The sequence below is a fragment of the Micropterus salmoides genome, unplaced genomic scaffold, assembly GCF_014851395.1.
Source record: "Micropterus salmoides isolate LMB-PRFRI ecotype aquatic unplaced genomic scaffold, ASM1485139v1 Ms_hic_scaffold_1, whole genome shotgun sequence".
NCBI classification, from domain to species: domain Eukaryota; kingdom Metazoa; phylum Chordata; class Actinopteri; order Centrarchiformes; family Centrarchidae; genus Micropterus; species Micropterus salmoides.
In genome coordinates this window covers 44,808,850-44,835,259 of record NW_024040040.1, presented here as the reverse complement: position 1 = coordinate 44,835,259, position 26,410 = coordinate 44,808,850, and the positions used below count along the sequence as shown (strand labels likewise).

Here is a 26,410-nt window from a genome sequence, read left to right as displayed (position 1 = left end):
TACATGTCGGTGGACACACAGAGCAGGGGAGTTGCCACAGATGGCAGATCAGCATGCTAGAAATCCATTTTTTTTTGCATGAAACTGTTGCCGCGCTGCCCCCGCACCAAACCTTCATCCTCACGTAGTGTTATAACTGTTTCATAAACCTGTCCTACTTTTTACCCCAACTGTCTGTGCATTCATTAAATCATGTCTAGATTTTCAAAAAATTTACAAAAATATGTCCCATCATGATATACATATGTCACACAGGTCTACTTTATGTAGTTTCATTATTTATGATTGGAATATTTATACATTTTGCTGTGTTTTATTATGATGACATTGCTCTTTTGGTCAAAGCCGTGGAAACCTGGACCACAGGAGGAGAACTTACCCACTAATACCACAAATATGCACTTTTACATTGTGTATATACAGTACAGGGTTCATTATTTGGGGTTTTTATATTTCAGAAAAAATGGGAAGCTATTGGTGTTCATTTTAAATATGGCTATCCAGATCAAATTGACTTATTGCTGGAGATATTAGCATTCTGTTAAACCATTTTTATTACATTGAGGGACTCTTGCTCCCATAATCAGCAGCTCATTTGCATTTTCTCCACAAAAAATGTCTTTCTCTCTCGTTCGTTCTTCTTTTTTAGCTGCGTCCATGATTGGTAGAGGATGAATTCTGCTGAGTGTTTGATCCATTGACTGTCTTCTAGCGCCACCATGAGGTTGACATTTGTGGTTGTGCGTGAAATGTCTCGACAAATATCGGATGGATTGCCATAAAATTTGGTACAGACGTTCATGTTCCCCTCAGGATGAACCGTAAAACCTTTCCAGTAACATCATCAGGTCAAAACTCTGGTTAATGACATTTCTATCAGCCTCAGCTGTCCTTTTATGTTTAACAAGCAAATATTAGCGCACTTACATGTTTAAGAAGGAACATGTTAAGCATAACAAAAAGCTCATGTAATGATATAATGTAAAGATATAATATTAATGAGAAACTTGAATGCAAGGGTCTGGTTGCATGACTGATTGTAATTGCCTGGCATTTTTTAATCCAGCTGAGATGAACGAGCCCCGCCGTTTGCTTTGACATTTCAATTCGAGGATTTCCAGCCCATGTAACCGATCCGTGGAGGTTTTCTTAATGAAATGATTACCGCAGGGGCTCACATGGGCTCGCATGGGCTCGCATGGGCTCTATGGGCTTCAGTAACGCAGTCGATCCCTCGTCAGTCCGCAGCTCTCGCTCGCCAGTATGGAAAGGGGAATAGTCATGGCAGTGAAATGTCACTTGCTTCAGTTCGGTCCTCTTCATACACACACACACACACACACACTCTGAATGTATATTATGCATGTGCGTGACAAATGGACAAGCGCCACATTTACATCCTATTGATTACCTCAGTGGCCTGCTCCGTAGCAAATAGAGCAAATGTTTTACTGTCTGTAGCACTCACAGTTTACAGCAGGCCCACGCATGTTGGCCCACATTTATTTACTATTGAATGTTGACTACGAACTGAAGATGTTAGAGCTAAGATTAAAATGTGTCTTTGCCCGTCTCCTTTTTTAATAGCAAACTTGTTGATGTTACAGCTCTTGTACACAAATCCTTCAAAACCAGCTCTGGTATGTAGCTACTGTACACTTCCCTGGAAGTGCTAAATCAAAACAAGGAAATAAGTCTTTGAAACCACAGGAAGACGGCATTTAGTTCAGGGAAAACTACACTTGAGCAGCGATTGTTTTATTGCCTCTGATCCTGTGGGAATAGAGCACTGTTGGTTCAGTTACGTTGCCGTGTAGTTTTCTTTCAGGATACTTTTAAGGGTATTGAATTTCAGATTTCACAAACCTTAACTTGCTGCCATTACTCATCTTCTCCCATGACTTGGTTCTTATTTAAGCAAATTAACACACACACACACACAGACACAGTGCCACTTCAGGATGATCTCATCATGTGGGTCTTTTCCCACAGCAGCACTGAGGTGATTGTTTCCTATATACAAACCTGACCAGCATAATAATGTTTTGAATAGCACGGTACTGATGTATGTCATTTTCCACCGTCATGTTAATAATTAAAAATGGACAGCAGATGGAAGGCTCAAGTTCAGCCTTTTTTTAGCCCCGCTAGCACAGCAACTTGACTATAGGGTTAGTTGATTGGTCGAGACTGATATATCTCAAAAACTATTGGTTGGATTGCTGTGAAATTTTGTACGGACATTTCATGCTCCACACTGCTGACTTTGGTGATTCCATCACTTTTCCTCTAGCACCACCTGACATTTTGGATAATAACTTTTGATTTGACTTTTCAAGACAAGCCTTCAGTAAATGAAAAGATGTAAACGTGAGCTAAATTAAGTTAATTTGTAGAAATCTACGGGAGGTGGCAGCAAGCCTTGTAGAAAACCAGAAGTGAATCAGAGGAAGTGTTGCACAATAGGAAGTGGTGTGTTTTTTTTTCTTTGTGTGTGCATTTATTTGTTACATGTTGTTACAAAAAAAACTTGTGACGCGGCTTAGGACATAGGAACAGCCCTGTTATTGCATACTTAACATGGTATCTGTAGCCTTTCTGGTCCCTTTTTGTGTGATTTTAGTGAGTTATCACCTAGTTTTAAAAGAAAACTTACTGTAAGAAGGCATCAATGTTATTAATACTCTTGAAGTATTTTATAATGGAGTGGAGATTGCACCTCTGTTGTGGTGTTCAAGTGTAATTTGTTCCACTGAAAATGCACAAAAGAAAGCAGACTTTCAGGTGTTCTTTTTTTTAGGTAAGTGAGAGGAAATGAGTTTGTTATTTTTTTTGTTTGTTTTTTTTTTAGAAATTTGTGTATTTTAGGGCTTCATTTTGCGTAATAATGACATAGGTTGGCTCAAGCTGTCAGCCCTTACATGAGAGCCTAAAATCGCCTTTTTGTCAGACCCTAGATCTTTTACACCTTTGTTGATGTTTTGTTACTGTTGACCTGTGTTTCAGAGGCTGACCTCTGCTGGAGGACTTTCACCCGGGGCCACCTGCCAGGCCAGGCCTCCCTGCTCCTGACAGTCAGACAGCTCCACTGCTTGTAAGTCCTCGTACCAAGTCATACTTATGAGATTGAAGAATTGGCATATTTTATAGGGAAACATTCTCAAAAACAGTCCAAAAGCCGAATGTTTTATTTATTGTAGCCAATGACAAAGAAAAGCAGCAAATCCTCACAACTGAGAGGCTACAACTAAGTAATGTATGGCTTTTGTGTTTGAAGAATGACTTAGAGTTATTGCACAATTAACTTTTATGTCTTAAAGCAATACTCACATCTTTATATGTACGTACATGTGGTTATTGGCCTTTGTTACAATTACTCCTCTCCATACTGGCTGTGAAGAAACCTAACACACTTCCAAAATCTACAGAACGCCTTTTCAAAGAAGCTAATATGAGGCAGTCAAGTGAGCATCTTCCAAAGATATGCAGTACAATAAGAGGGAATAAAAAAAAAAAAAAAAAGGGACTTTTGCACTAAATAGACTATTTTTGGATGATGCACGCTTAATAAGGGTGGCCTTGGTGGACATTTTTATAGGTGCTTGTTTTGTCCATGCAAAAGACGGTACATTTTGTCCCTTATCTCTTGCATTGGAAAGATCTTATAAAGTATGATCAGAAATTAAAGACTTGTAAAAATGCCAACTTATCCTTTTAATTCTCTACAAGTCTACAAGCTGTGTATCTGTATTATAATCGTCAATGCAAAGTTTGACCGTTTCTCATACTGTAGGCTTTTATTCTCCACACCAGATTACCATCTGCAGTTATTTGTTTACATGGACATAACTATATCTGATCCTAATGTCAGTAGACCTCAATACTTGAAAAGCAGGTTGTCGAGAAAAGAAAAATACTCTACATCAGGCTTGTGGTTGTGTGTCTGAATTTCTCCCATTGTTTCAAACCAATTTGGGTTATGGTGCACACTGGAGGAATTTGAATAAAAAGAGGCGTTTCTCTAAATGGTATTTGAGTCAGTAACCTTTCTGTCTTTCCACTGGTGATAATTTCCATGCTAATGTTGGAGGGAAAATTGTCCGACTGTTGTGTCTGTTGTTTAAGTGTTCGAATATATGTTGCTTGAGTTGCGCTTTAACTTCGCACCACATGTATATTTGGTCCACAGCTCAGTAAGTGCAACACTTTCAGTTTTCCTGCACAGTTTAGCCTCCAGCTTGCTGTTGTTGGGTGGAGGGTAAAAAAAGCACACTCACCTAGATAAACTCCTCATGTAATCACCTATGTTAATGAAATTAACAGCATATTTTTGAGTGACCATCCCCTTACCTTATTGAGGTTTAAACATGATTGTGGTGGAACTGTGGTCGCAGCAGCTTGGGTGCTCTGATACACAGTAGACATGTCATTACGTAAGACCGCCTGTGGTGCACCTGTGCCTATTATAGTCTTAATGTGCCGTGCTGTGGGTGTATGTGTAATGCTGGCTCAGGAAATGAAGTGCATTGTGGGCCATAAAAAGGAATTGAGTAATGTAGGTGCTCCCAGCTTCCTGTAGAGCCCCCCCCCCATTGGCAAGAGTGTTTATGTAATTACAGGGCGCAGGGTCACTGCCCAGCATCTGCGCACATGACAAACTGGCAGCTCTTATGTGACTCACCACTTCTTGTTCGTATTTGACGTGTCTTTTGTTTTTATTTAATAGTTTACATTTAGAGGTTACTTTGAGGTCTTGCAGATGACCTAAATGTTCCTCATTTTAGACCAGTATATATAGTTTAACGTGTAGTTTCAGTGCAGCTTTTCACTCGTCTTCCTCGCTCACATTTTCCTTCACCACAAAAGGAACTATTTTTTGTTTTTGCTGTCAGGTTTCTCTTTCTTCACCTCGCCCTGTCTCACTTCCCATCATTTCTCCCCTGCTTGCATGTCTGCCCATCCCCATTGTATTTTCATCCTTCTCTCCTTGGAGATTGTTACCATGACATACTGCTATCATTCGATTGGCTAAGTTCTGGCACTGGAATGCCGTGCGGTTTTGACAACTAAGCCTCAGGTGGTCCATATATGGGTTCACATTCAAGCATTTCCACATGAAAGACCTGTGAGGTGTGTGTGTGTTTGTGTATTGTGTGTGGACTAATGCCAAACTGCAGTGGTGCCCTAGTAAGACTCGGATCCATTCACTAAAATAGCCTGAATGGCAAGCTGTTTTAGTTAGCATGCAGTACACAACCCTGTGGCAGTACAGGGGAGCAGCAGACGTGTTGCATTATAAATGGAGAATGGAGATGAGTTAATGCAGCAGGCCGAAGAGTTTTGTGTGAATATATTCAGGATGGATTAGCCTTGCTAAGCCAGGGGGGAGGTGTGGTGAAGTAACCTGAGGTGAAGCTTTTCTTGGCTGTGCTGTTGCCATGATCATAATTGGGTCAATACTGCCCCCAGCTGGTGAAGCTAGTAATGTTATACTGTGTACCCTGTATATTATACCTATGAATTGTGTGTATTTTACATAAGAATTGTGCACAGAAAATAGGTTACAAAGGTTTTTCTAAGATTTATAGCTCTATAATTAGGGATTCACAACTCACTGATTTGTCTCTTAATAACGGCAAATGTCCCATTATTATACTCAATAAAATATAGCATTTTTGGCCTATTTAATCAAATAAACTACGAGGCATGATAAAGTAGTGTTTTGCTCCACTCTTGACTCAGCATATGGAAGACGCTCCAGCCTCTCTCGGCTCCACCCGCCGAACAGGTCATTTGAGATGATATGTCTGAGTGGGTGTAATATGTAGAGTGGCTTGTTATGTCAGCTAAAAGCTCCCAGCTTCTCCTCCGTTATCTATTATTTATGCCACTGGCGGGCAGACACTGTGTAACTTCCTGCCCAGGTTCCCCTGGAGGAGCATGTCCAGCTGCCATCATTCCCCTGCAGACGCTCGTGTTAGAAAGCCTCAGTGTCTGGCAGATTAGTATGAAACATGGCATTAACATATAGTCTGCAGAAATGTCCCTTTTAATTTTATGTGTTTTACCAGATGAGCGTCTACCCTGAAATGGCTGTATGTGAACACTGGATGGCGCTCTTACATCAGGTGTCAGTGTCAAGGAAGCCTTGAGTTAGAAATAAATTTTTTTTGTTAGTGTTTTCTACCAAAAAATGTGATAGTTCTCTACAAAAATGTTTAAACTGCTGTCACTTCTCATTTGCATTTGTAAATATTAGCGTAAGCATTCCTGGCATGTGATGGAAAAAAGGTTTGGGAGTGGTCTTTCCAAGCATTTAACTTCTTGTGTGTATGACTATTTTCATCCTCCAGATGGCAGTCCTCTCTCACTGGATGAGGATGCTGGTAGTCTTCAATCTGACACTTATCATCCTTCCAAAACCCTCCACTGTGCCCCACCCAAAATCCTGTTAGGGCAATACTGAGCAGGAAAAAATATTGAAGGAGAAACTGTATTTCTTCAATTTAAATCAGTGTTTTGGCTTAACAACCTCTTATGTAAGGCTTGACGCCCCTGAATGCTCAGGAGTGTTGACAGAGTCAGATAAAGAATGCAGTGATGTCGGTGAGTCACAGTTAGGAGGTCAGCTGAGTAATGATGGTTCGGGGCTGCTTTAGCAGAAGAATGGGAGATCTGTGATTGAATGGGTTTGGGAGGCAGATGCCCAGAAGGAGGTGCTGCTTAGACCGACGACAGTGACTCAATATGCCCCCCCCCTTAATGATTTCCTAACACAGCCTAGGAAGGAGTCAGAGGACTCTCAAGGGCAGGGTGGGCTTCCTTCTGGGGTAGATGTTCAGCGGATGGAGAAGACAATCAAAGAGTTGATACAAACATCATGAACTGGTTTTATAGCGGGGACTTTTTTTGGGATGTGGAGCAGCATCTCCACTTGAGATGATCATATAGGTGTTGTGTGGAAGTCTGGCTGCCTTTTTTCCCCCCAGTTAAATAGATTGATCTGAAATTAACATCAATCCAGGCCCTCAGTGTGTGTTTTGGTGTTGTATTGGTGTGACTGAAGAGTGCCGCTGAGAGCCTCTTCATATAGCTTGTTTTCAATGGAGCACGCCTTTTTAGCTGAGTCTTGTGTATGTGCGTGTTGCCATGGTTTCCAACTTTCATCAGGTGCCGTCAAAAGAGAGGGGCTTATTCAAGGCTGAGCCGCTCCCACTTTCATCCTCTGATATGCTTCTCTGGACAGTCTGCCGGTTTCACATGTTACTTTCCATTCATGCTGATTGGGTTCATCACGGCTGCTGTCATTTGATGCAGGAGGCTTTATAGCAGTTGTTTTTAGGGGAGGGAAATATTTTTAGCCGCCTGTGTGGTTGCGGGAGCGAGAGGAGACAGCTGATACTGGATGTCACCTCATCTACCGTCAGTAGTAATGATTCCTCCTGTGAGGTTTGTTTTGATTTGCCAGAATGTGGGTGAGGGGGGGCATTAGCTGATGTTTACGCGGGCGCAACAATACAGAGGCGTGGCTACAAGGTAATCGAGTTCGTCCCCATAAATAAAAAAACAAATGTCGATGAGGAAAAGAGAGGGGGTTCAGCCATGTGACCCATAAGCCATTTGTAGTCAGCTGAGTTGGATTAGCAGGAGATGGTCCGGGGTGAGGAGAAGTCGAATTGGGGGGTGGGGGGACACATGCCAGCCCCATTTGGGAAGTGCTCCCCCATTTTCTGCCTGTCGAGTCGGGGCAGTGTCAGCGAGCTCCGGCGGGTCCAGGTCTGGTCGAGTGGGCTAATGCGATGTGGCGTGTCACCCGGGGAATCTAGGTCAAGTTTAAAGCTGCCTAGCTCTGCTGGCCTCTGCTGCAGTGTGGCGCTTCACAATCCCTCCCCTTACACACACGCAAAAACATTAAGCATGATTCCTTACCTGCGTTGCTTTTTTCACTTAAATGTCATACAGGGACAAAAATGAGATGTGCGTTTTCCCTTCTAGACCCACATAATCCCAGACTGCTAGCCTCTCCCACACCAACCCCCACCCCCACCCCAACCCCAGGCCAGGCAAGCTCCCAGCCTCTCCACGGCAGAGCCCACGTGACGCTCCGCGCCGTGCCTGCGCCTGGTTGGGGAGGGGAGGGCGTTGTTTTTCCTCCCATAGTAAAGCGGCAGGGCACGTGGATCCTCATGCTGCAGCCGAGTAGTGGAATGTCAGCACTATCCCTCCCTTACATTAGCAAGCCATCAGCCCCCGAGCTGTTTTTGTAGGCCGATGCCGCAGTGCTCAGTTTCAGCTGAGCCCTGCTTCTCGGTGTGCTTATTAAAGGGGAGGCACGGAGCTGGGAGACGTTAAAAGGCCGTGCCATCCAGAGGTCAGGCTGCTGCATGGGCGTGGCACTGTTTTGGTGTTTTTACCTAAATAACCTCTGCACCATCTGCAGTCTGGAAATATTTGGGATGCTTATTTATGCCAGTATATATCCAACATTTTAACATTTTATTGATATACCTGTATTTATATCAAAGCAAAATAATGTATCCTCATATTCAGCTGCAATTAGAAATCAATAATTGGTTCATAATTGTAAGTGTATGATTGGATTTTGCATTATTTTTTTCATTTAATAATGATGATAATGCATATTTGCTGAGCTGCAAAAATCAATCACATTAAATCACTAAGTGCTCAGTAGTGGAATTAAATATTTCTCCATCGTCTCCAGTTGACTTTGCTCTCCGACTAATCCGCTGTTTTTGGCGCATTACCTCATCTGTATTAATATATTCATGTGCTTTCAAGTCCTACTACTACTGTACTCACGCCTCACCCGGAGCTCACCTCTGATTGGCTGCTGCAATGTTTTCAATGGCACCAAATTTTTTTTGACTCCATGGATACAGTGAGCTGTTGGGTAGATCAGCTCAGCCAATCGGAGAGCTGCGCGGGCTCCTGCTTGTCAGATTCTGCCCCTAGCCTTAGAAGCAGCCCTCCCTCCCTCGCTGTGAGCACGCGATGGCCCAGTGGGGGGGTTCAAAACAAAAACAAGGCTGTCGTCGGGCTCTCTATGGCGCCCAGGACATGCCAGGACTACAGCCACTGAGGGAAGGGGGGCTTCAATTCCTCAGTCTCTGTCTGATACAGTATCTGTGTACTCTCAGCCAGGACTTCATCCTCTCACTTCTCTCTTACTGTGCTATCACTAAGCAACCAGTTACTCACAGTTTAAAATGCATCTTCAAAGGGATGCTTGTCCTCATAAGACGTCCACATAAGCTGCAAAGTTAGTTAATTAGGTTTATGTAATCCATAAATTGTTCTGAAATTTAAGTGGAAGAGTAAGACACAAACTGTAAAATGTAAACATTTAATCGGCTCTTTTTCTGGTACGCTTGAAGATTCTCTGTTGGACTTTTTGAAATGCAGCCACGCAAATCCCCGTCCTTAAAATGACCTCATTTCAAGCAGCACAGGGGAGCAGCGAGTCCTGGCACCACTGCCGGTCGTCGGCCTCAGCCCTTTGAGCGGCTGAAAGGTGGCAGTAGAGGACCAGAGGAGGATGGGCAGTGCCTGCATCATCCAGCAGGGCGAGGTCAGGGGCAGCTCTCATCCCTCCTGAGGCTGGATCAGGTGTTGCTCCTCGACTGCCACTGAGGCGCCGGTACTGCCACAGTCAGACATTCAGGTCACATTAGCGGAGGGTAATAAGACGAGGCTGAACAAGGCAGGTGGGTCTTTGCAGGTGGTCACTGGGTCGACTGACTGACAGTTTTTTAGGGGGCTTTTAAAGTAAATATAAGGAAAAAATTTATTCCATTTATAGTATAAAAAAAAAATAAAAAAATCGTCCTCGTTGCAAGCTGATGTTGGATAAAATTGTGTAAATATACATTGGTTGTAAATGAAAAACAAAAGTAAAATTGTCACCAAGGGCTGCAACTATAATTTATTTTCATTAGCGACTAATCTGCTTTCTCACTTTTCAATTCATCGGTTAGTCAAGACATCTTTAAATGTCTTGTATTGTACAAAGAACAATCCACACCCAAATATATTCAGTTTACTGTCATAGAAGACCAAGACAACCAGCAAATAATTCACATTTAAGAAACTAAAACCGGACTTTTTTTGGCCCTTCTGCTGAAAAAAGGTACCAATTAATCGTTAAACAAAATAGTTGCCGATGAATCTTTTGTCGATCGATTCATTGTCTCACCCTAGTCAAGTGTGTTGTGACACAAAGTGAACCTGAGGAAACATTAACGTGTCAAAGGCCTTGCTCGCTCCTTTGACAATAACATCTATTAATAGAAATAAAATCCTTGTGTACTTTGTGTAAATTTGTCCATTCATCACTAATAGTTACTCAGTTAAGTAAGGACATGACCCACTGCTAGGTTTTCAAGATGCCTACCCCGCCTCACCCCTCCTGCTGCATCTCATGCATTTTAAAACCACTCCATCTAACCCTCTGCTCGTGACTGCTGAGTGTGTACTTTGCTCTCTCGCAGCACCTCCCTGTCTCCCAGCATTACCTGTAGTGGCGTGATTTACCCTGTCACCGCCTGCCCCCCCCCTCGGTCATTTTGGCTTTTCACCTGTCACTCGTTTCAGCTGACATCTGCCTGTCGAAGTTTAACTTCCACGTCATTGTTTTGCATTAACCCTCCTTCAGAGTACATCCAGTCTGTGTCCACTTCTGTCACCAAGGGTTAAATCTGTGTCCGTCGATGGATCCTGCCGCTGTTTCTCTCTACAAACTGCCACAGATCTCCGGCTTGTCATATGTCTGACCTTTTGCTTTTGAGAAAGGTGGGCTTTGTAAGACTGAAAGGGAAAACCAGATGAGGTGTGCAAGGCTGTCACTTCTCATTGCACAAGTCACAGTGGAGGTGTATGTTGAGTATAGATACACAGTATATATGTGTGTGTGTGTGTGCATTACCAGTACATGTAAAGTACAGTAATATAGCACGGTTGTTGGACCAATTATGCAGCTGCCAGCCGTATAGATCATGCTGTGCAGTACTGAAATCTTGTTAACAACGAACACGAAGTGTGAAAGTTTGACAGGAAGTAGCACACTGTGTTAGTGCAGGTGCTGTGTAGCAGTGGTTTGTAGCTTGCTTAGAAGTCCATGGGATTCACTTACACAGTGCAAAGTGGTTAAGCCCCTACTTTGGTTTTGGTACAGGATCATATCTTCTTCCCACACACTTATCTATTGCTGAAACTGTTGAAATCGATGAATTTCATGTATGAAGCTGAAAAGGTAAATATTGGCGGATTCCAGTCTCTCTAGTGTGAGGATCTGTTGCTTTTCCCTGTCTTTAATAATTTTGTTTTTGTCAGAGAAAACAATCGAAGAGGTCACTGGGCTTCGAAAGTCAAGACAAAAATATTGATAAAATAATGTAGGGCTGCAGCTAACATTCAGGCTGAATCGATCTATTTGCTGATTAGTTTTATTAATAAACAGTTTTGCCTATAAAGTGCTCCAACCTTAAAATTGTGCAAATGTGCAGCTTAAAATTCCTTGTTTTAGTCGACCAGCAGTCTACGACCCGAATAGTAATTTTACTGTCGCATTGGAGAAAGGAAAAACAAATTCTCACATTTGAGAAGCAGAAACCTGAGAACGTTTTGGCAAATGAACGGTGAATCAATGATCAAAATAATTGCTGACTATCGATAATTTCAACTTTATAATCCATAATTTCTTGCGGTGGTACTCTCAACATGAGTCATGGAATGCATATATTTATTACAACATTATATAGACGGCTGTATTTTGTTGCAGTGCCTGGGTCTGTTGCTGTGCCACATACGCTACTGACGCATGTTAAATATTGATGTTGTGTTTCAGCTCCTGTGACAAAGACACTGCATGGCATTTACTGAAGACGTGGTGATTCTGCAGAAATGATAAAGTGAATTTGAAAGTGTCACATACAAGGTGTAATTCACATACAAACAACTGTAACAGGTCCTCTTATGTTTCTGTGTGACTGCTTCCTTTATAAAAGTCTAATTGGACGTGTCCCAGTGCAGCAGACAACTACTGCTTCACGTGTAGATGTGAGCATAGATTATATTTGATTTCCCTGTGGAGGCTCGTGAAATGGATTACTTTGCATACAACTGCCGGTAAATGCGAGCGATTGCTGGGAAGAAACTTAACAAAGCAGAAAAATGCTTGAGTTTTTTATTTTTGGACTTTTTTTGGTTTGACATCTGGTTTGTTAGGAGCCTGGGCACAGGAAACACACACATGGCAAGTTGGGGGGGGGGGGGGGTCCAAGGGGAACGCTAGTGTCTCTGAGCAGTGGGCACATCTGGGGCGCCACTGAGTTCACACGGGCACCAGAGCAGTGAAGCAGAACGGGAGTAAGGTGTCATGGATACTGTCGGGTGTCCACCTGCTCACTTTACCGCTGCATTCTTCTCATTTACTGATTTTCCTCCCTTTTTCTCAACAGGTACCATAACATGGGGAACCTACTGAAAGTTTTGACTTGCACAGATCTGGAACAGGAGCCCAATTTTTTCCTCGATTTTGAAAGTGAGTTTCTTTTTTTTCTTTTTTTAAAAGTAATTGCTCCTTCTGCTGATATCGATCACATGAATATCTTACCATAACATTATCAACTCTTAAAGTAGGGGGTGAAGTCTTTTCACCCCCCTGCTTATCTTTTTCACTATGTTCTTCCCAACGGCAAAAGAACCAAATCCACCAGAAGAGCTTCTGCTACTTTCCATCAACCTGCCTCTTCCACGCTGGAATGTGTGCAGAATATCAATCAGGGCAGAGTAGCAGCAGAGCCCCCTCCTCAAATATGAAGCGCTGAAGTTCAGCTGCCTTGTAGCCTAAGGCCCCTGAACACGGCTTGATCCTGTATTGTTGCATGCTCACACTTGGCAAAGCCAGAAACTCAGTCATACCTTTTAGAGAAAACAATGCCTCATACAGCTCAGCCTGTTTCTAGGTGATTTTTCTATTAAAGAACATCACAAGTGCATATCCAAGAAATACCTTAATGCAACACTTCTCAGTATTGTAAAGTTCTCTCCAAATATATCACATTCTCAGCAATATATTTGCATTTTCAAAATGCTGTTACGCCTTTAAATCAGACTTCAGGGAGGCTCATACCAAATATAAAACTGATGACTTTTAAATTAGAATAAATTATAATACAAAATAAAAAAATGCTGTATGAAGTAAAAAGGCTAAACTGTAGCTGCCGATATGAGCTGTGTGTTAGGTGTTTCTTCTGCAGGAGAGCAGGAGTTTACAGTCATCATACTTGGCAAGGTGTTCTTGCTTCAGGTGGTGGAAAAGGTTCACAATGTTGCCACTTCTCTGAAACCGAACCATCTCTATACCCAGAGTTTTTACAGAGCTACAGGAGTGCGCATAACCTGTCTCATTTGTCTCATCTTGCTCCATTTTGCTCCTCGCAGCCAGGAGAGTGGGTGGCGTCAAAACTAAATGTGAAGCAGTGGAAAGATGGGATTATTTCAGTGAACTGTCATTTACATAATTTAAAGTAGAAATTAAACTTTCTATCATAGTTCCTTGAGCTGTCTTTTCACTGTATGTTATTATGGATTAGATACCAATCAGATTTGCCGTGTTGACCTTGTTGTTGTTGTTGTTGTTTTCTGCAGACGCCCAGCCCACAGATGCAGAGCGGGAGGTGTGGGAGCAGGTGGACGTGGTGCTGAAGGACGCGAAGGGGGTCCTCGATGAACTGCAGGCGTACAAGGGAGCAGGGCAGGAGATCAGAGAGGTAAACCTGATACAAATATCCACCTCCGACTGACAGATCATAGAGCTGCAGAGTCAGGACTGCCTTTTACTGCGTGCAAGGAATGCAACATTAGGTTAAAGGGGGAGTTTAAGGGCTTTATTAAGAGCTCGAGAGGAGTGAAGGTGTTACCTGTAGCTCGATCCGATGTTCTTATGATTTCTTATCAGGTATATTATTGCCTTTGCCTTCTTGACCATCCCACCCTCTAAAAGATAAAATAAAAAGGCTCTTACAGTAGATCATCAATTCTGACTTAAGTGAACGATGGTGGTTTATGAAGAAGGTGGAGTCAAATGCATTCTATTGCCTACAAATAAGCAGGTTATTAAACTGCTCAGGGGCACAGGGTGACAATTTGGACAATCTCCTGTATCTGAAAGAGAAGGACCTTTTCCTTTTTTTTAAGAGTCACGATGTACAGTTCAGGAATAAAAAATTGAACCAAAGATATCATCTTTTTTATTCCTTATCAAAACTGCTGCCTACATTACCCACAATGCAGCTTCACTGCAGACATCACAGATTCTGCTGTGTGATGCTAGTAGCCTCAAGCTGCTAGCCTCAAACAAATAGGAGCAAGCTACAGAAGTCTGGTAACATCAGTTCTTTCTAACTCCACAGATTTTGTTCATTGTAAAACTTAAAGTCTGTGACTCTATATAACTTTTTCACGTATGCAGTAGTACCCCCTAACATCTGTAAACAGATGGATGTGTAAAGTAGATAAGGGTCACCACACACAGTTATGGGCGCCATTAAAAATGTATTAAATTGGGAACCTTCAGAAAATCTTACAAACTTTTATCTATATATCTCTATTTCCAGGCGATCCAGAATCCAAGTGATGAGGCATTACAGGAGCAGGCGTGGGCGGCTGTGGTTCCCTTGGTGGGGAGACTGAAGAAGTTTTATGAGTTCTCCCAGAGATTAGGTGTGTATCGGTCTACAGGAACCTTATTCTCACTCTTATTCTCAGACTGAAGCTCACACTGACACGGTTTTAAGTGAAACAAATCCTAGTGTGAAATAAATAAGTTAATAAAGTCATTAACTTTGGTGCAATTTATAACATTAATATTAAGAACTACCAAAGGATGAAAGCAGATGTGCTTTATGTAAAAGGTCTTTTTATAGTTGTGCCCCACAGACACAACTGCCATACATGACCTTAATTGTTTGCATGTGAATCTGCAATATTGACTGCTGAGCTGCAAAAGTCAACAGACATACGACACGCAAACAACATTCACCCCAGCCTTATATAAACATGCTTTGAGAATCCCCTCAGCCGTGCATTTCTCAACATGCTGCTTGTGCTGCACTGTGCGCTGACCTCTGTGTGGGATGGGGCTATAGGTTGTTTAATTAGCATTGATACAGGGGGAAGGGGGAGTAGGCTTTACTGCAGCCTGATCTTCTTATGACCCTGAGGCTGAAGGGGGAGGGAGGTGAAGCCCGCCATGCCTCGACGCCCTAAACTCCATAATCCCATTGGCGGTGGAGAAGGTAGTCAATGGAAGCAGTGGGCGGCGGCAGCCTGGCGAAGGCTGTTATGTAACGAAGTAGGCCACCTCCCAGCCTCGGCTCCTGCTCTATTTCACTGCCTTGACTTTAGGCTTCAGGGGCCGCTTTGGCCTCGGCCGCCTGCTGTCCTGTCTGAGATGCATGAAGCTGAAAGTCCTTTTACTACAGGGTGGTGGAGCGAGCCGCAGACTACCAAGGATGGAACATGTTATGGGAGGAAGATTATGCATTTAGCTTTGCTTTTGAATGTAAGGGACAAATTTCCCCTGCTCCAGCTGCTTGTTCTTGCATTGACACCCAGAATATGACTTAAATTTAACATTTCTGACAGAACAATATAGATTTTCTTGCTACAAAACAACCTAAAATCCAACGTTTCTATTACTTGTTGTGTACCATCATCAGCCAAAAACCCCTAAGTGTTAATTTTACAGAAATATAAAACATATCATAAGTATCTACAAAATTCTTACATTTGAGACTGGAATGAGTAAATGTTTGACACTTTTGCTTGATGAACGACTTAATTTAATTATTTATGTAAATAGTTTGTAGAGAGTTGAAAAAGTTTGGCCAATTAATTTGCTTAGCCTATGACATGAAGACAGATTTATCCTTCTCAAACTAGTAGTTCTTTCTTTGGCACCAAACCTTTCTGTGAACATTGCTCATAGAAAAATATAAATTCTTCTTCTTAAAATCAGCAGAAACACCCCCCCACCCCAAATAAACATTCATTACATGGCAGTAAAAATGAACAGAGACTTCTGGCATTGAACATTTTAATGTTGTCGACGGAACAATATTCTGGCTTAGAATAATTTTTGATAGATTGTAGGTTTTTTTCTGTTATTGAAAGAAACTGATCTGATCTGGAGTCAGTCTGGTCTGTCTGACATTGTAGTGTCTAGACCAGACTGAAGTCTCTAACCCTCCCCTCTCTGCAAGGAAAGTGCCTATGTGCCCGCGTTTTGCTTGCCCGCTCTGCCATGACCTGATGAGATCAGACATCCCCCCCCCCTCCGCCCCGCCCTGCCCTGCCCCGACTTTTCCCGACATACTAGAGTGGCTCATTTCTGAAGGCCTGAAAGCGGCTCCATCTAAACTTCTGTTTTGACTGGGATGTAGAGGGAGGTGGGGGGGGGAGTGTACTACTAAGGCCATTTTTAATCAGCCGCTTCGCTGCAAATGCTGGCCCAAGCAGATGGAAGTCATTACTGAATGGCAATTTACTGCACTGCACTGACAGCACTCTGTCCGTCTTCTAAAAGTCCCCATACACCGATCTTAAGTAGACTGCTATCTGAATCTGCCCTTTTCTGGGTTATGTGGGCATGCTCATCGTTGTATGTATTCAACAAGAATTGTAAAGGATGCTTAAATACAACTATTAAAGTGCTCATTTGGTGCGACGCAGACTTATTGCATCAGATGTTGAGGTCGTCTGGGTTATGTCATTATTGAAGCCTCTCTTCTGTGTCTAGACTGAAGTCTAAACACCCTCTGCATCTATAAATAAAAATTCCTTCTGGGCTTTAAAGGTTTTCATTTTTTTTAAACAGGGTGAACAAGACATGTTGGTTTAATACTACTACTTTCTTGGGAGCTGTTAACTACATTTCACTTAATCTTTCCCTGCCGGTGCTCCTCATGCATGCTTAATTATCGGTCTGTGGCTATGCTGTGTCAAGCCATGGCACAGGCTTTGTATTTACTTACTGTCAAAACAATGAGTGTAATCCTGCTTCAATGAAATCCCATTCTCCCCCTCCCCCCTATTTCTTGCCAATGAGATAATTAGTCCCATGTCTCATCTGCATCTGAGCAGGAAAGCCTTTTGGCTCCCCAAACCCACTCTCTGCCCCCCACCCCTCCCAAAACTGGCACTGGGCCCTGGGCAGTTTGGGCACCCTCGCTGCCCCATTATCTGTCTCACTGTTCACATATCTAACTCGTATGATGAAAATTAAGAGCTGCCTCGACCACACTACATGTAGAAGAAAGATTCCTCCTCTGTAGCTCTGTTGAGTTTTGCTGTTTTTTCCCTCCTAATAAAGTTTTTTTTGAGGGGGAAGGGGTGTTCCTTTTCTGTATCGAGGGTCATAGAGGGTGTCACACAGCATAAAGATCATTAAGGTCTTTGAGGCAAATGTGTGATTTGGGGATCTATAAATAAAATCGCTCTATCAATAAAAACACACACACACACAGCAGTCTTTAGGAAGCTTCTGTTCTGCCTTGTAAAGTTAAGATTAACTGGTGTGATGCACCATAAGTCCAATACAATGACTACAACATTGACAAATACCAAAATAATTATGCATTAGGGCTGCAACTATTGATAATCTTCATTATCGATTGTTGATTTTTTTTCCTGTTGAACAAATTATCATTCAATCCATAAAACAGCAAAAAGGTCAAAGTCCTATTTCAATTCTCAGAGCTCCAGCAGACGTCTCCAATTTGCCCGTTTTGTCCAATAACTATCTACAACACGAGTCTGTTCAGTTTCCAGTAACGGTCCTCACATTTGTGAAGCTGGACCCAGCAAATGTTTGACATTCGTGCTTCATAAATGACTTCAACGGTTAGGGAGTTATTTAAGGTGTTAATTTAATGTTGTCACTTGATTTATTGACAATTTGTTTCAGCACTTTTCTACATTTTGGCGGATTCATCACTTTTTGCATCTCTCATTTCAAGGTCTGCAACTAACAATTATTATTTTATTATTGATTTAATCTGGCGATCAGACAGTTATGTAATTGTTTGGTCCATAAAATGTCAAGAAATATTCACAAAATGCAAAACACAAGTCAAATATAATGATTTAAAACCAAGAACAACTGCACAATCTACACATTTGAGAAGCTGCAACAGATGATTTACGTGACAACTTTAATTCATCGGTTATTTAAGTTGTTGTTGATTTTAATTTTGTAGAGCTGATCAATTACTCAATCAACTGAAAATGTATCACCAACTATTTTGTTTTAACCAAAAAATAAGTCATTATGTTGTGAATAGCAGCAAATACTCAGTGATGCGTATTTGCTGAATTTTCATCACCTCTCCATGTTACACACAGTATTTCTTCTCTCCTTTCCATCTTTGCATGTTTTGCTGATACTTCAGCTGTTAACTTGGTGCTTGAATGACAAAAAACTGAATGTGAAACATTATTTTTATTTATTTATTTTATTATTTATTCCACAAAAAGGCTAATGGTATTTGTGCTTCAGCCTCTCCAATTGCTACACCTCTAACACAACGAGTATCTCTTATTTCCCTCACAGAGGCGGCGCTGCACAGCCTCCTGAGAGCTCTGACCAGCGAGACGTACAACGACCCCACTCAGCACCTGGAGCGGGAGCAGGCGTTGGCCAGGCAATTTGCAGAGATCCTGCACTTCACACTGCGCTTTGATGAGCTTAAAGTACGACTCTTATTTCTCCAACACATTGTGTCAGTCTCTGCTGTTAAACCCCAAAAAACATGTTTAGATGTTAATATAAACTCTGCACTTTTTTCCTGTGATATAAACCGGACCTCTTAGCCTCCCGAAGAAACTGCTGATGCCCCCAAATGGATTTTTAGCTCTGTGCAATTTTAGACTGCAGCCAGTGAGCACATGATTAGCATTTAATTAGAATCCTGATACTGCTCTGCTGTTTATAATACAGTGGATGTCAGTGGAATAGCTAATAAGGGTCTGCAAATTGTTGTTGTCCTGAGCCAAGTTCTGCATAATGTGGCAGGTTTTTATAAATGATGGAGGGAGGAATCTTCAGTAACTCATCTGGCTTAAATTCAGACACAAATTGCTTATGTGCAACCCAGAAAAACACCAGGAATAAAGCGAGGGTGTCGGTTGAATGCCCATTGTCAAAAACATAATTGTGTGAGCACTCATCTGGTTAGACAGTGGGTGGACTGGTTCCCCTATACCCTCGCTCCTTAGATACAAAAACTTAAAAAAAACAACAACACACAACCGACACCCCCAGGCGATTTGCTGCGACGTCCCAATTAGTGCCCACTACCCAGGCTGGCGAGATAAAAACATGAAGGTAGGGGGTACAAGGTGGCATGCCAGACCTATTCATCAATCTTTCACACCCGTGCACAGGCTTCTGACCTAGTTAAAGTGTCTGTGCGGCTTGCAGCCCCTCCCTGGTGAAGCAGCCTGTCTCTCCTGGTGCACACAGTGGACACAGACTGAGTACCAGTCTATTGTAGCGGGATTAGCATGCTGCCTGTGCAGCTTTGACTGTGACAGGCTCATACAGGAATGAGGATAATTAGCCACATGATGAGCTCTCACTGGTGGTGACGTTTGAAAGGAGCTCTCTGGTTGGCCGGCTTGTTTTTGAGGGGTCAGTTCGGCTTCACGGTGAAACAAGATGATTTATATTTTGTTAGCTGACTCGTGTGGCTTTTATCTGAGTCCGTAAGTTTAAAAACTATCGGACAGTAAGCCTACCCTTGTCCTCTGTCCTCTTTAACCTTGCCTCTTCTTAATGAGACCCTTTATACCTTTTTGTCAGCTTTATAATTGTTGACCCTCTTGTCACAAACTGTGCTGATGCACAGCCCGACTCAAACTGGGGAAAAAAAACAAATTTATCCTGACAGGATGAGCGGGGATGTGGCTGTAAAAGGGGGGGATGAGTGTCAGAGGATTCAAATCCAGTTCAGCAAATAAAATTGTAATTGTATCCATGTTCTTTTTATGTCATTTTCCCCCCAAAGCTACGTTTCTGCCTTGTTAGCTAAAGCATGCTGTCATGATGATGGCTTTTTTGATCCAGAACTGAATGTCCTGCTGCAGGCTGTGCCACCTACAGACATGCAGTGAAGCTCTCGCCCTGTCTCTCATTCTCTGTATTAAGATGCATTTCTCTTGTTTTTATTTTTATTTTTTGCAGATGACAAATCCCGCCATTCAGAATGACTTCAGCTACTATAGGAGAACCTTGAGTCGAATGCGGATCAAAAACGTACCGGTGAGCTCATTCTGTCCCTCTCCTCTCAGGGTGGTGGGGATTCTTTAATTAAAGAAAACACTACTTTGTCAAAGTGCATTAAATCAATGTTTTTATTTTAACAATGGCTCACATGACCACTAAAACAGTATGTTTAACAATGAAGTATACATTTACAGGTAGTCGTCTACCATTGCAAACAAGAGTAGTATAGATTCAGCAGAGATGACTGATGCGTTTCTTTTAATAAGAAAATGTTAATTCAAGTGTTCAAGCAGTCTGTAATTTTGTATTTCTTCAATGTTGCCATGGTGCCAGCCCTGGTCAAATTTAAAAAAAATATGCGTAATCATGATTCGTCTATACTCAGGCCATCAGTTCTCATTATTATCTCAGCACAGTTCAGACTGAGTAAGTAGGAAAGCAGGAATGATTGATGAAGTTTGCAAACTGTTGAAGCCCCCTGGGTGTCAGGAAGAGTGCGGCAGGAAGCGTCTCGCAACATGAAGTCAGAGCCCCACGGGGAGTTTCATGGAGTTTGAAGCACAAAGTGTAGAGCAACAGCGCGTGGCGGCAGAAACTGATCCAAATCAGTATCATGGCCTGAACCCTTTAGAGATGAAACGCCTAATTTAAGGTCAATGTGGAGTCTGTACAGTAAATGATGCACTCTGGGATCTATTAAGACCATTAAACCCCTAACAGAGGTCAGAGTTTCAGATTTTTGCATTTTGCAACAAAGTAGTGTGCATTCACAAATATATTTGTAACTTTTATTTTTTAAGTCCAGTTCCAGTCTATCCCATTATGACAGTGGGAAATAACCGACTGGGGCACTCTGCCCTGGGCCGAGAGAGAAGGGGAAGGTTTTGCATTGTATGTTCAATTGTTAACGACTGCAGCTTTAATTCTGTGATGGCACAAAGAGCTCATGGATAAATAATGATCAGGAAAAGATTTTAAAAAAGTGCATAAGGGGCAGTGAAGTGCTGCACAACTTGCTTTCAGTCACCAGAAATTGATTTCCCCACATGGATCCATGTAGCGCTGATGCCAAAACTATCCAGTCAATGAGTTCCCTACATCAATATGATACAGCTTTAAAAGGCAATAATGTATTTTCTTTATTCCTTAGTGTGCACCAAATAAACCAAACCACTGGTGTATAATCAAACTAAAAGTCAGAGACCTGTCAGTGTACCTTAAACCTCAAATAGATTTTCTTAAGTGCTATAAAAAGGAAGCAGCTCACTCAATACTATCAAAGTGTTATAGGATGTTTCCTGTATTGATTACAGACAGTCGGTTTGGAGATATTAAATTCAAGAACCCATTCACTCTGCTATATCATGCACGTTGCACAGATATACATCTTTATAACGCGGCTTCAAGGGCATCTAAAAGATACTTGGGTGCAGGAAATAGTGAGATTTCAGTGTTCCCGCGTGTGCAGAACGAACTGAAACTGCTCTTAGTTTTGACCGTCTGACAGGAGGTTTTATTCCCCAAACCAGAATGTGCCATTAGGCAAATGGGCCCAGACAAGTTGTCGTTAGGAGCCGTCACTGCTGAAAGACGCTCAGTCTCACACAGCAGCAGCAGCAGCAATTTAGTCACCACTCAGACAACTGAATCATTCAGACGGCAGAGATGAAACACATCTGTCCCTGCGGTACCAAAAAAAAAGTCTTTGAGCTCATGTGTCATCATTTGTTAAAACAGTGAATTGGTTTGAACATTTTGGGCCGATTACTCATATTCTGTCTTATGAAATAAATAAATAAATAAAATAAAGGCAGGACACATTGTTATTATTTAAATATGCAGACAAATTTAGAACAGGCTGTTGAAGAGACACCTTGTTCTTTGTTACCCGCCAGGTGTTTTCAGTCTGAAACTTTAAAAGCAGCAGGATGAGTTAGTCAGCTAGGAAACCAGGAGGAGCAGCAGGGCTCAGCAACAGCACTATTTTCCAGTGTTGACTTTATTTAATGATTAATAATTCACAATCTATTGGAGCCACATGAAAACGTGTTTGATGCCAAATAAAACTTCTAATATTTCAAATGAAAGTAGCTCATTATATATTTTAATAACAGAATTCATCACAGTATAGAGGAGACACCACCAGCTTTGTAAAAACCTTTTGTAGAGCAGTTTAGAGATGTCACTCATCTGTCTCATGGAAGAAAAATATTTTTATTTTTGCAAACATCCACACAGACTCTCAAACTGTTAGTTAAACAAATCTCCTACTTTGCATATCGGGGCTAAATGTTTTTATTAAAGGTCTGCATATGGATTTTATGTGAGGTGAGCAGTCCAGCACAATGATGGCTCAACACACCAACTGAAATAGAAGTCAAAACGTTGTATGTAACACATTCAACAAGACAGCTTTGGTGGTCTGCACCCCGAGTCACATGCTCTATGAAGAATGTGGACCTTTCAATAACGCACGCAAATGCTCAAACTGAAGAAAATATATTCCTACATAAAATAATAGGTGTGACACGGACTGCTTTGGGTTGATTTTCTGTACATTGAGAAGCCCTGTTTCTTTATGTTGTGAACATGTGAACTATATCTGTAAAGGTCAATCAAGGCCCACGTTTTCACTACGAGATGTACAGTTTCACAATGGGACATTTTCTTCCTGCATGCTTCTCACATAGCCTACAAAACTAAACTATTTTAGTCAGTTGAATTTAGGATATTAGTTATATAAGATCCAGATAAGTGTCCAGGGTCTCTGTTAAGTAGCTGATCCTGACTTTTGACCTGAAGAGATGCAAGAAGTAAAGGAACTTAACTATAAAATGTCATTATGTTTAATGAATTTTAGGCGGAGGGTGAGAATGAAGTCAACAATGAGCTGGCCAATCGGATATCTCTGTTCTACGCCGATGCCACGCCCATGCTGAAAACATTAAGTGACGGCACAACAAAGTTTGTATCCGAGGTGAGGCTTTGACGGGAGAAAAGCAGTGGACGCTTGAACAGATACGTGAAAGCAACCACCTCATTCCTTTTTTGTCTTCTCACAGAACAAGAACCTGCCGATCGAGAACACAACGGACTGCTTGAGCACAATGGCGAGTGTGTGTAAAGTCATGTTGGAAACGCCGTGAGTAACTTCCTGCGTTGTTAAGAGCTGCTTCTGTTCTTGCTCTTTATATTCACGTGTCTAACCTCCCCTTCTGACACTTCCTGGCGTTTCAGGGAGTACCGCAGCCGATTCTCCAGTGAGGAGACGGTGTCTTTCTGCCTCCGAGTGATGGTCGGGGTCATCATCCTGTACGACTACGTCCATCCCGTTGGAGCTTTTGCCAAGTCATCCAAAATCGACGTGAGTGCAGCCATGTTCCCTCCTCTGTCCCACTTCACAGCTTGCTGTATAAAGCTAACAACCTGTATCTTGTCCGCAGATGAAAGGCTGCATCAAAGTCCTCAGAGATCAGCCTCCGAACAGCGTCGAAGGCCTTCTCAACGCTCTCAGGTAAGCTCATGTAGAAATCAAATTGTGTTTTTCCCCCTACAGCCCAGCGTGTAATGTGATTATAGCCACAGCCTGGCACTAGCTGTCATTGAAAAGGAGGCGGCTGCTCGTGCTGTGAGCTGAATGATACCGACCTCTCGGTTTATTTCACTTCCCTTCAGTACAGTGACTCATTCTCCGCATAGTCCAGCGGGGATTCGGTCAGCTGTGAGCCCTCTGTGCGAGACTCGAGTTGGCCGTCGAAGCCTCTCCAGAAAGGAAGATTACGTCTGACACCTTGTCCCCTTACAGTCCCCCAAATTTTACCCTGCCTTGCCCAACACTCACAGCTGCTCGAGCTGACGGGGCAGTTTCTGCGCGCTCTCTCTCTCTCTCTCACTCTCTCTCACTCTCTCTCTCTCTCGCTCTCTCTGCTACGCCGGCGCTACCCGGTCTCATGAGGTCACTCTGCAGTTACATCTCTGATCTGACAGAGGATGACAAAATATTGTAGATGTACACAGTGGCCGAAAGTAACTAAATACATGAATTTTAGTACTTTAACTTAAGTTTAATTTGAGGTACTACTTTTCCAATTTATACTACTTTATACTTCTACTTGTAGATTTCAAAGTTGAACGTTTTACTCTCTACTCCATTACGTTTATCTGACAGCTTTAGTTACTAGTTTCTTTTTACAGATTAAGATTTTACATAACAAACATATGATAAGATTATAAATTACATAATTATAGATTTAACCAGTGGTTCCCAAACATTTTTTGGCTGCTTCTAGTTGGAATTGTTAGCAGTCACATCAAAGAGCGATTTCTCATCAGATGGGTTTTATTTAAATAGCAGTTTGAGGCCTATAGAGGTCAAATGATCCAATATTTAAAAAATTAGGGAAAAGTAAAAAAACAACAGGAATACAAATTTGTGTTGCTGAACTTTTCCTCTCCTATTAATCATCTTATGACCCCTCAAATTTATCTTGTGCCCTTAGTTTAGGAACCAACTACCTATTAAGTAGTTAAAACCAACCCCTAGAGCTATATCGATTCATCAATGAATTTATTAGTCAATCAACAGAAAATAAATCATCTATTTTGATATTTGAATAATCAAATTAGCAGTTTAAGCAGCAATGCTTGATATTTTCTGAAGCTTCTTAGATGTGACAGTTTGAAGCTTGTTTTAGCCAAACATGACCGTAAACAAGTGTCACCTTGTGCTCTAGTAAATGATTTTGGCATTTCCTTTTTAATTTTCCTTTAGGAAATAATCAGCAGATTAATCAGTAATCACCTTTACCAGCTTCAACACTAAAATACTACTTACACATTCATGCATCAGTATTTAACAATAAAATAATATATATCAGTTATAGTGGGCATTGTCTGCCAAATGAGTACTTATACTTTTGATACTGATAGGTACATATTTCTTATAATACTGAATACTTCTTCCACCTCTGGATCTGCAGGGAGACGCAGTGCAGCCACTGATTTATTAATTCTTTTTCTCTCACCTGCAGGTACACAACCAAGCATCTGAATGATGAATCAACCAACAAGACTATCAAGAGCATGCTGCAGTAGGACCAAGCTGCTGCTGCTACTGCTTGCCTCACACCCTGCTGGGGGGAGACGCCACTCTCCTGACTGATGTCGGTGCACAGAATGTTTTTGGGTTTTAATTTCTGCTTTTTTTAATTTTATAACGGAAAAAGAGCTACAGCTCCGGCCCTCTTTTATAATGCAAAATGCTACTGCCATTATGAACGTCTTTTTCTGTGCCAAAAAGATGTTGCTGAGATGTAATGTTTTCGATACAAGGCCATTCAACAGTGGCAGCTAATGAAAGCATTATGGATCATCTGGTGTTTTTAAACTTGTTTTTCCCTATATAAGGGACGGGAGTGCTTTGACTTGAAAATTTAAAAGAGAGATATATAGAGAAGTATATATTATTTTTGTTTGATTTGTTATTTAATATTACATCCTCTGCATGATGAAAATGATGTTTCCCTTCTATTTAAAGAAAACTAATGGTTCAGTTAAATTTGTCTGCTCTGCATTATTAAATGTTTTGTTATTGAGATGGTACTTGTCGAAATGAGATTTAAGAGTACTGTTTGTATATTTTTATAGGTTTTAATTTGTGCATATGTCTTTTTCTTTTTGGTTGTGTTGTATTTTTCTTTTGAAAACTTTAAACTGTGATGTGTGCAAAATCAAATTAAATTTTGGAGTCTGTACTGTAAATGGACAGTATGTTGTGGCTGGAGAAATTAAATGGAGAACTTTTGTTTTCTACAATTCGCCTCGTTTCATCTTTTATCTCATATTGTCGTCTCCAGGAGGCTGAGAGAAAGTTTAGTTGCAAAGGTTTGTTGTGAAAAGCAGTGAGCTACATTTTCCCATGCTCAAACCTCAAAACAGGCAGTGAGGTTTAAGATCTCAAAGCCTGATTAAAAAGACACACTCACAGAGGCAGTTTATTTTCTTTGAAATGAGCTGAACTACTGGGAATAGTTTGGTAATCTGCTTGTTTGCTGGTGGTAGATGAAAAGATTGATACCACTCATCTTTGAACGATCAAATATGTAG

The 26,410-nt window shown here is 41.7% G+C and overlaps 1 protein-coding gene across 1 annotated transcript in view; it reads left to right on the top strand.

Annotated features, from left to right (window-relative positions):
- fam49bb (family with sequence similarity 49 member Bb) overlaps positions 1-26,119 on the top strand; it is a 31,335-nt gene extending 5,216 nt beyond the window's left edge. The window contains exons 2-12 of the mRNA XM_038730399.1: positions 3,007-3,094; positions 12,477-12,559; positions 13,669-13,790; positions 14,637-14,742; positions 18,632-18,771; positions 20,264-20,341; positions 23,166-23,282; positions 23,368-23,447; positions 23,543-23,669; positions 23,749-23,819; positions 25,336-26,119. Coding sequence (XP_038586327.1) covers positions 12,487-12,559; positions 13,669-13,790; positions 14,637-14,742; positions 18,632-18,771; positions 20,264-20,341; positions 23,166-23,282; positions 23,368-23,447; positions 23,543-23,669; positions 23,749-23,819; positions 25,336-25,399 — 978 coding nt within the window. The 5' untranslated portion in view covers positions 3,007-3,094; positions 12,477-12,486 and the 3' untranslated portion in view covers positions 25,400-26,119. The remainder of the gene's footprint in view (positions 1-3,006; positions 3,095-12,476; positions 12,560-13,668; positions 13,791-14,636; positions 14,743-18,631; positions 18,772-20,263; positions 20,342-23,165; positions 23,283-23,367; positions 23,448-23,542; positions 23,670-23,748; positions 23,820-25,335) is intronic.
- Positions 26,120-26,410: the final 291 nt, after the last annotated feature.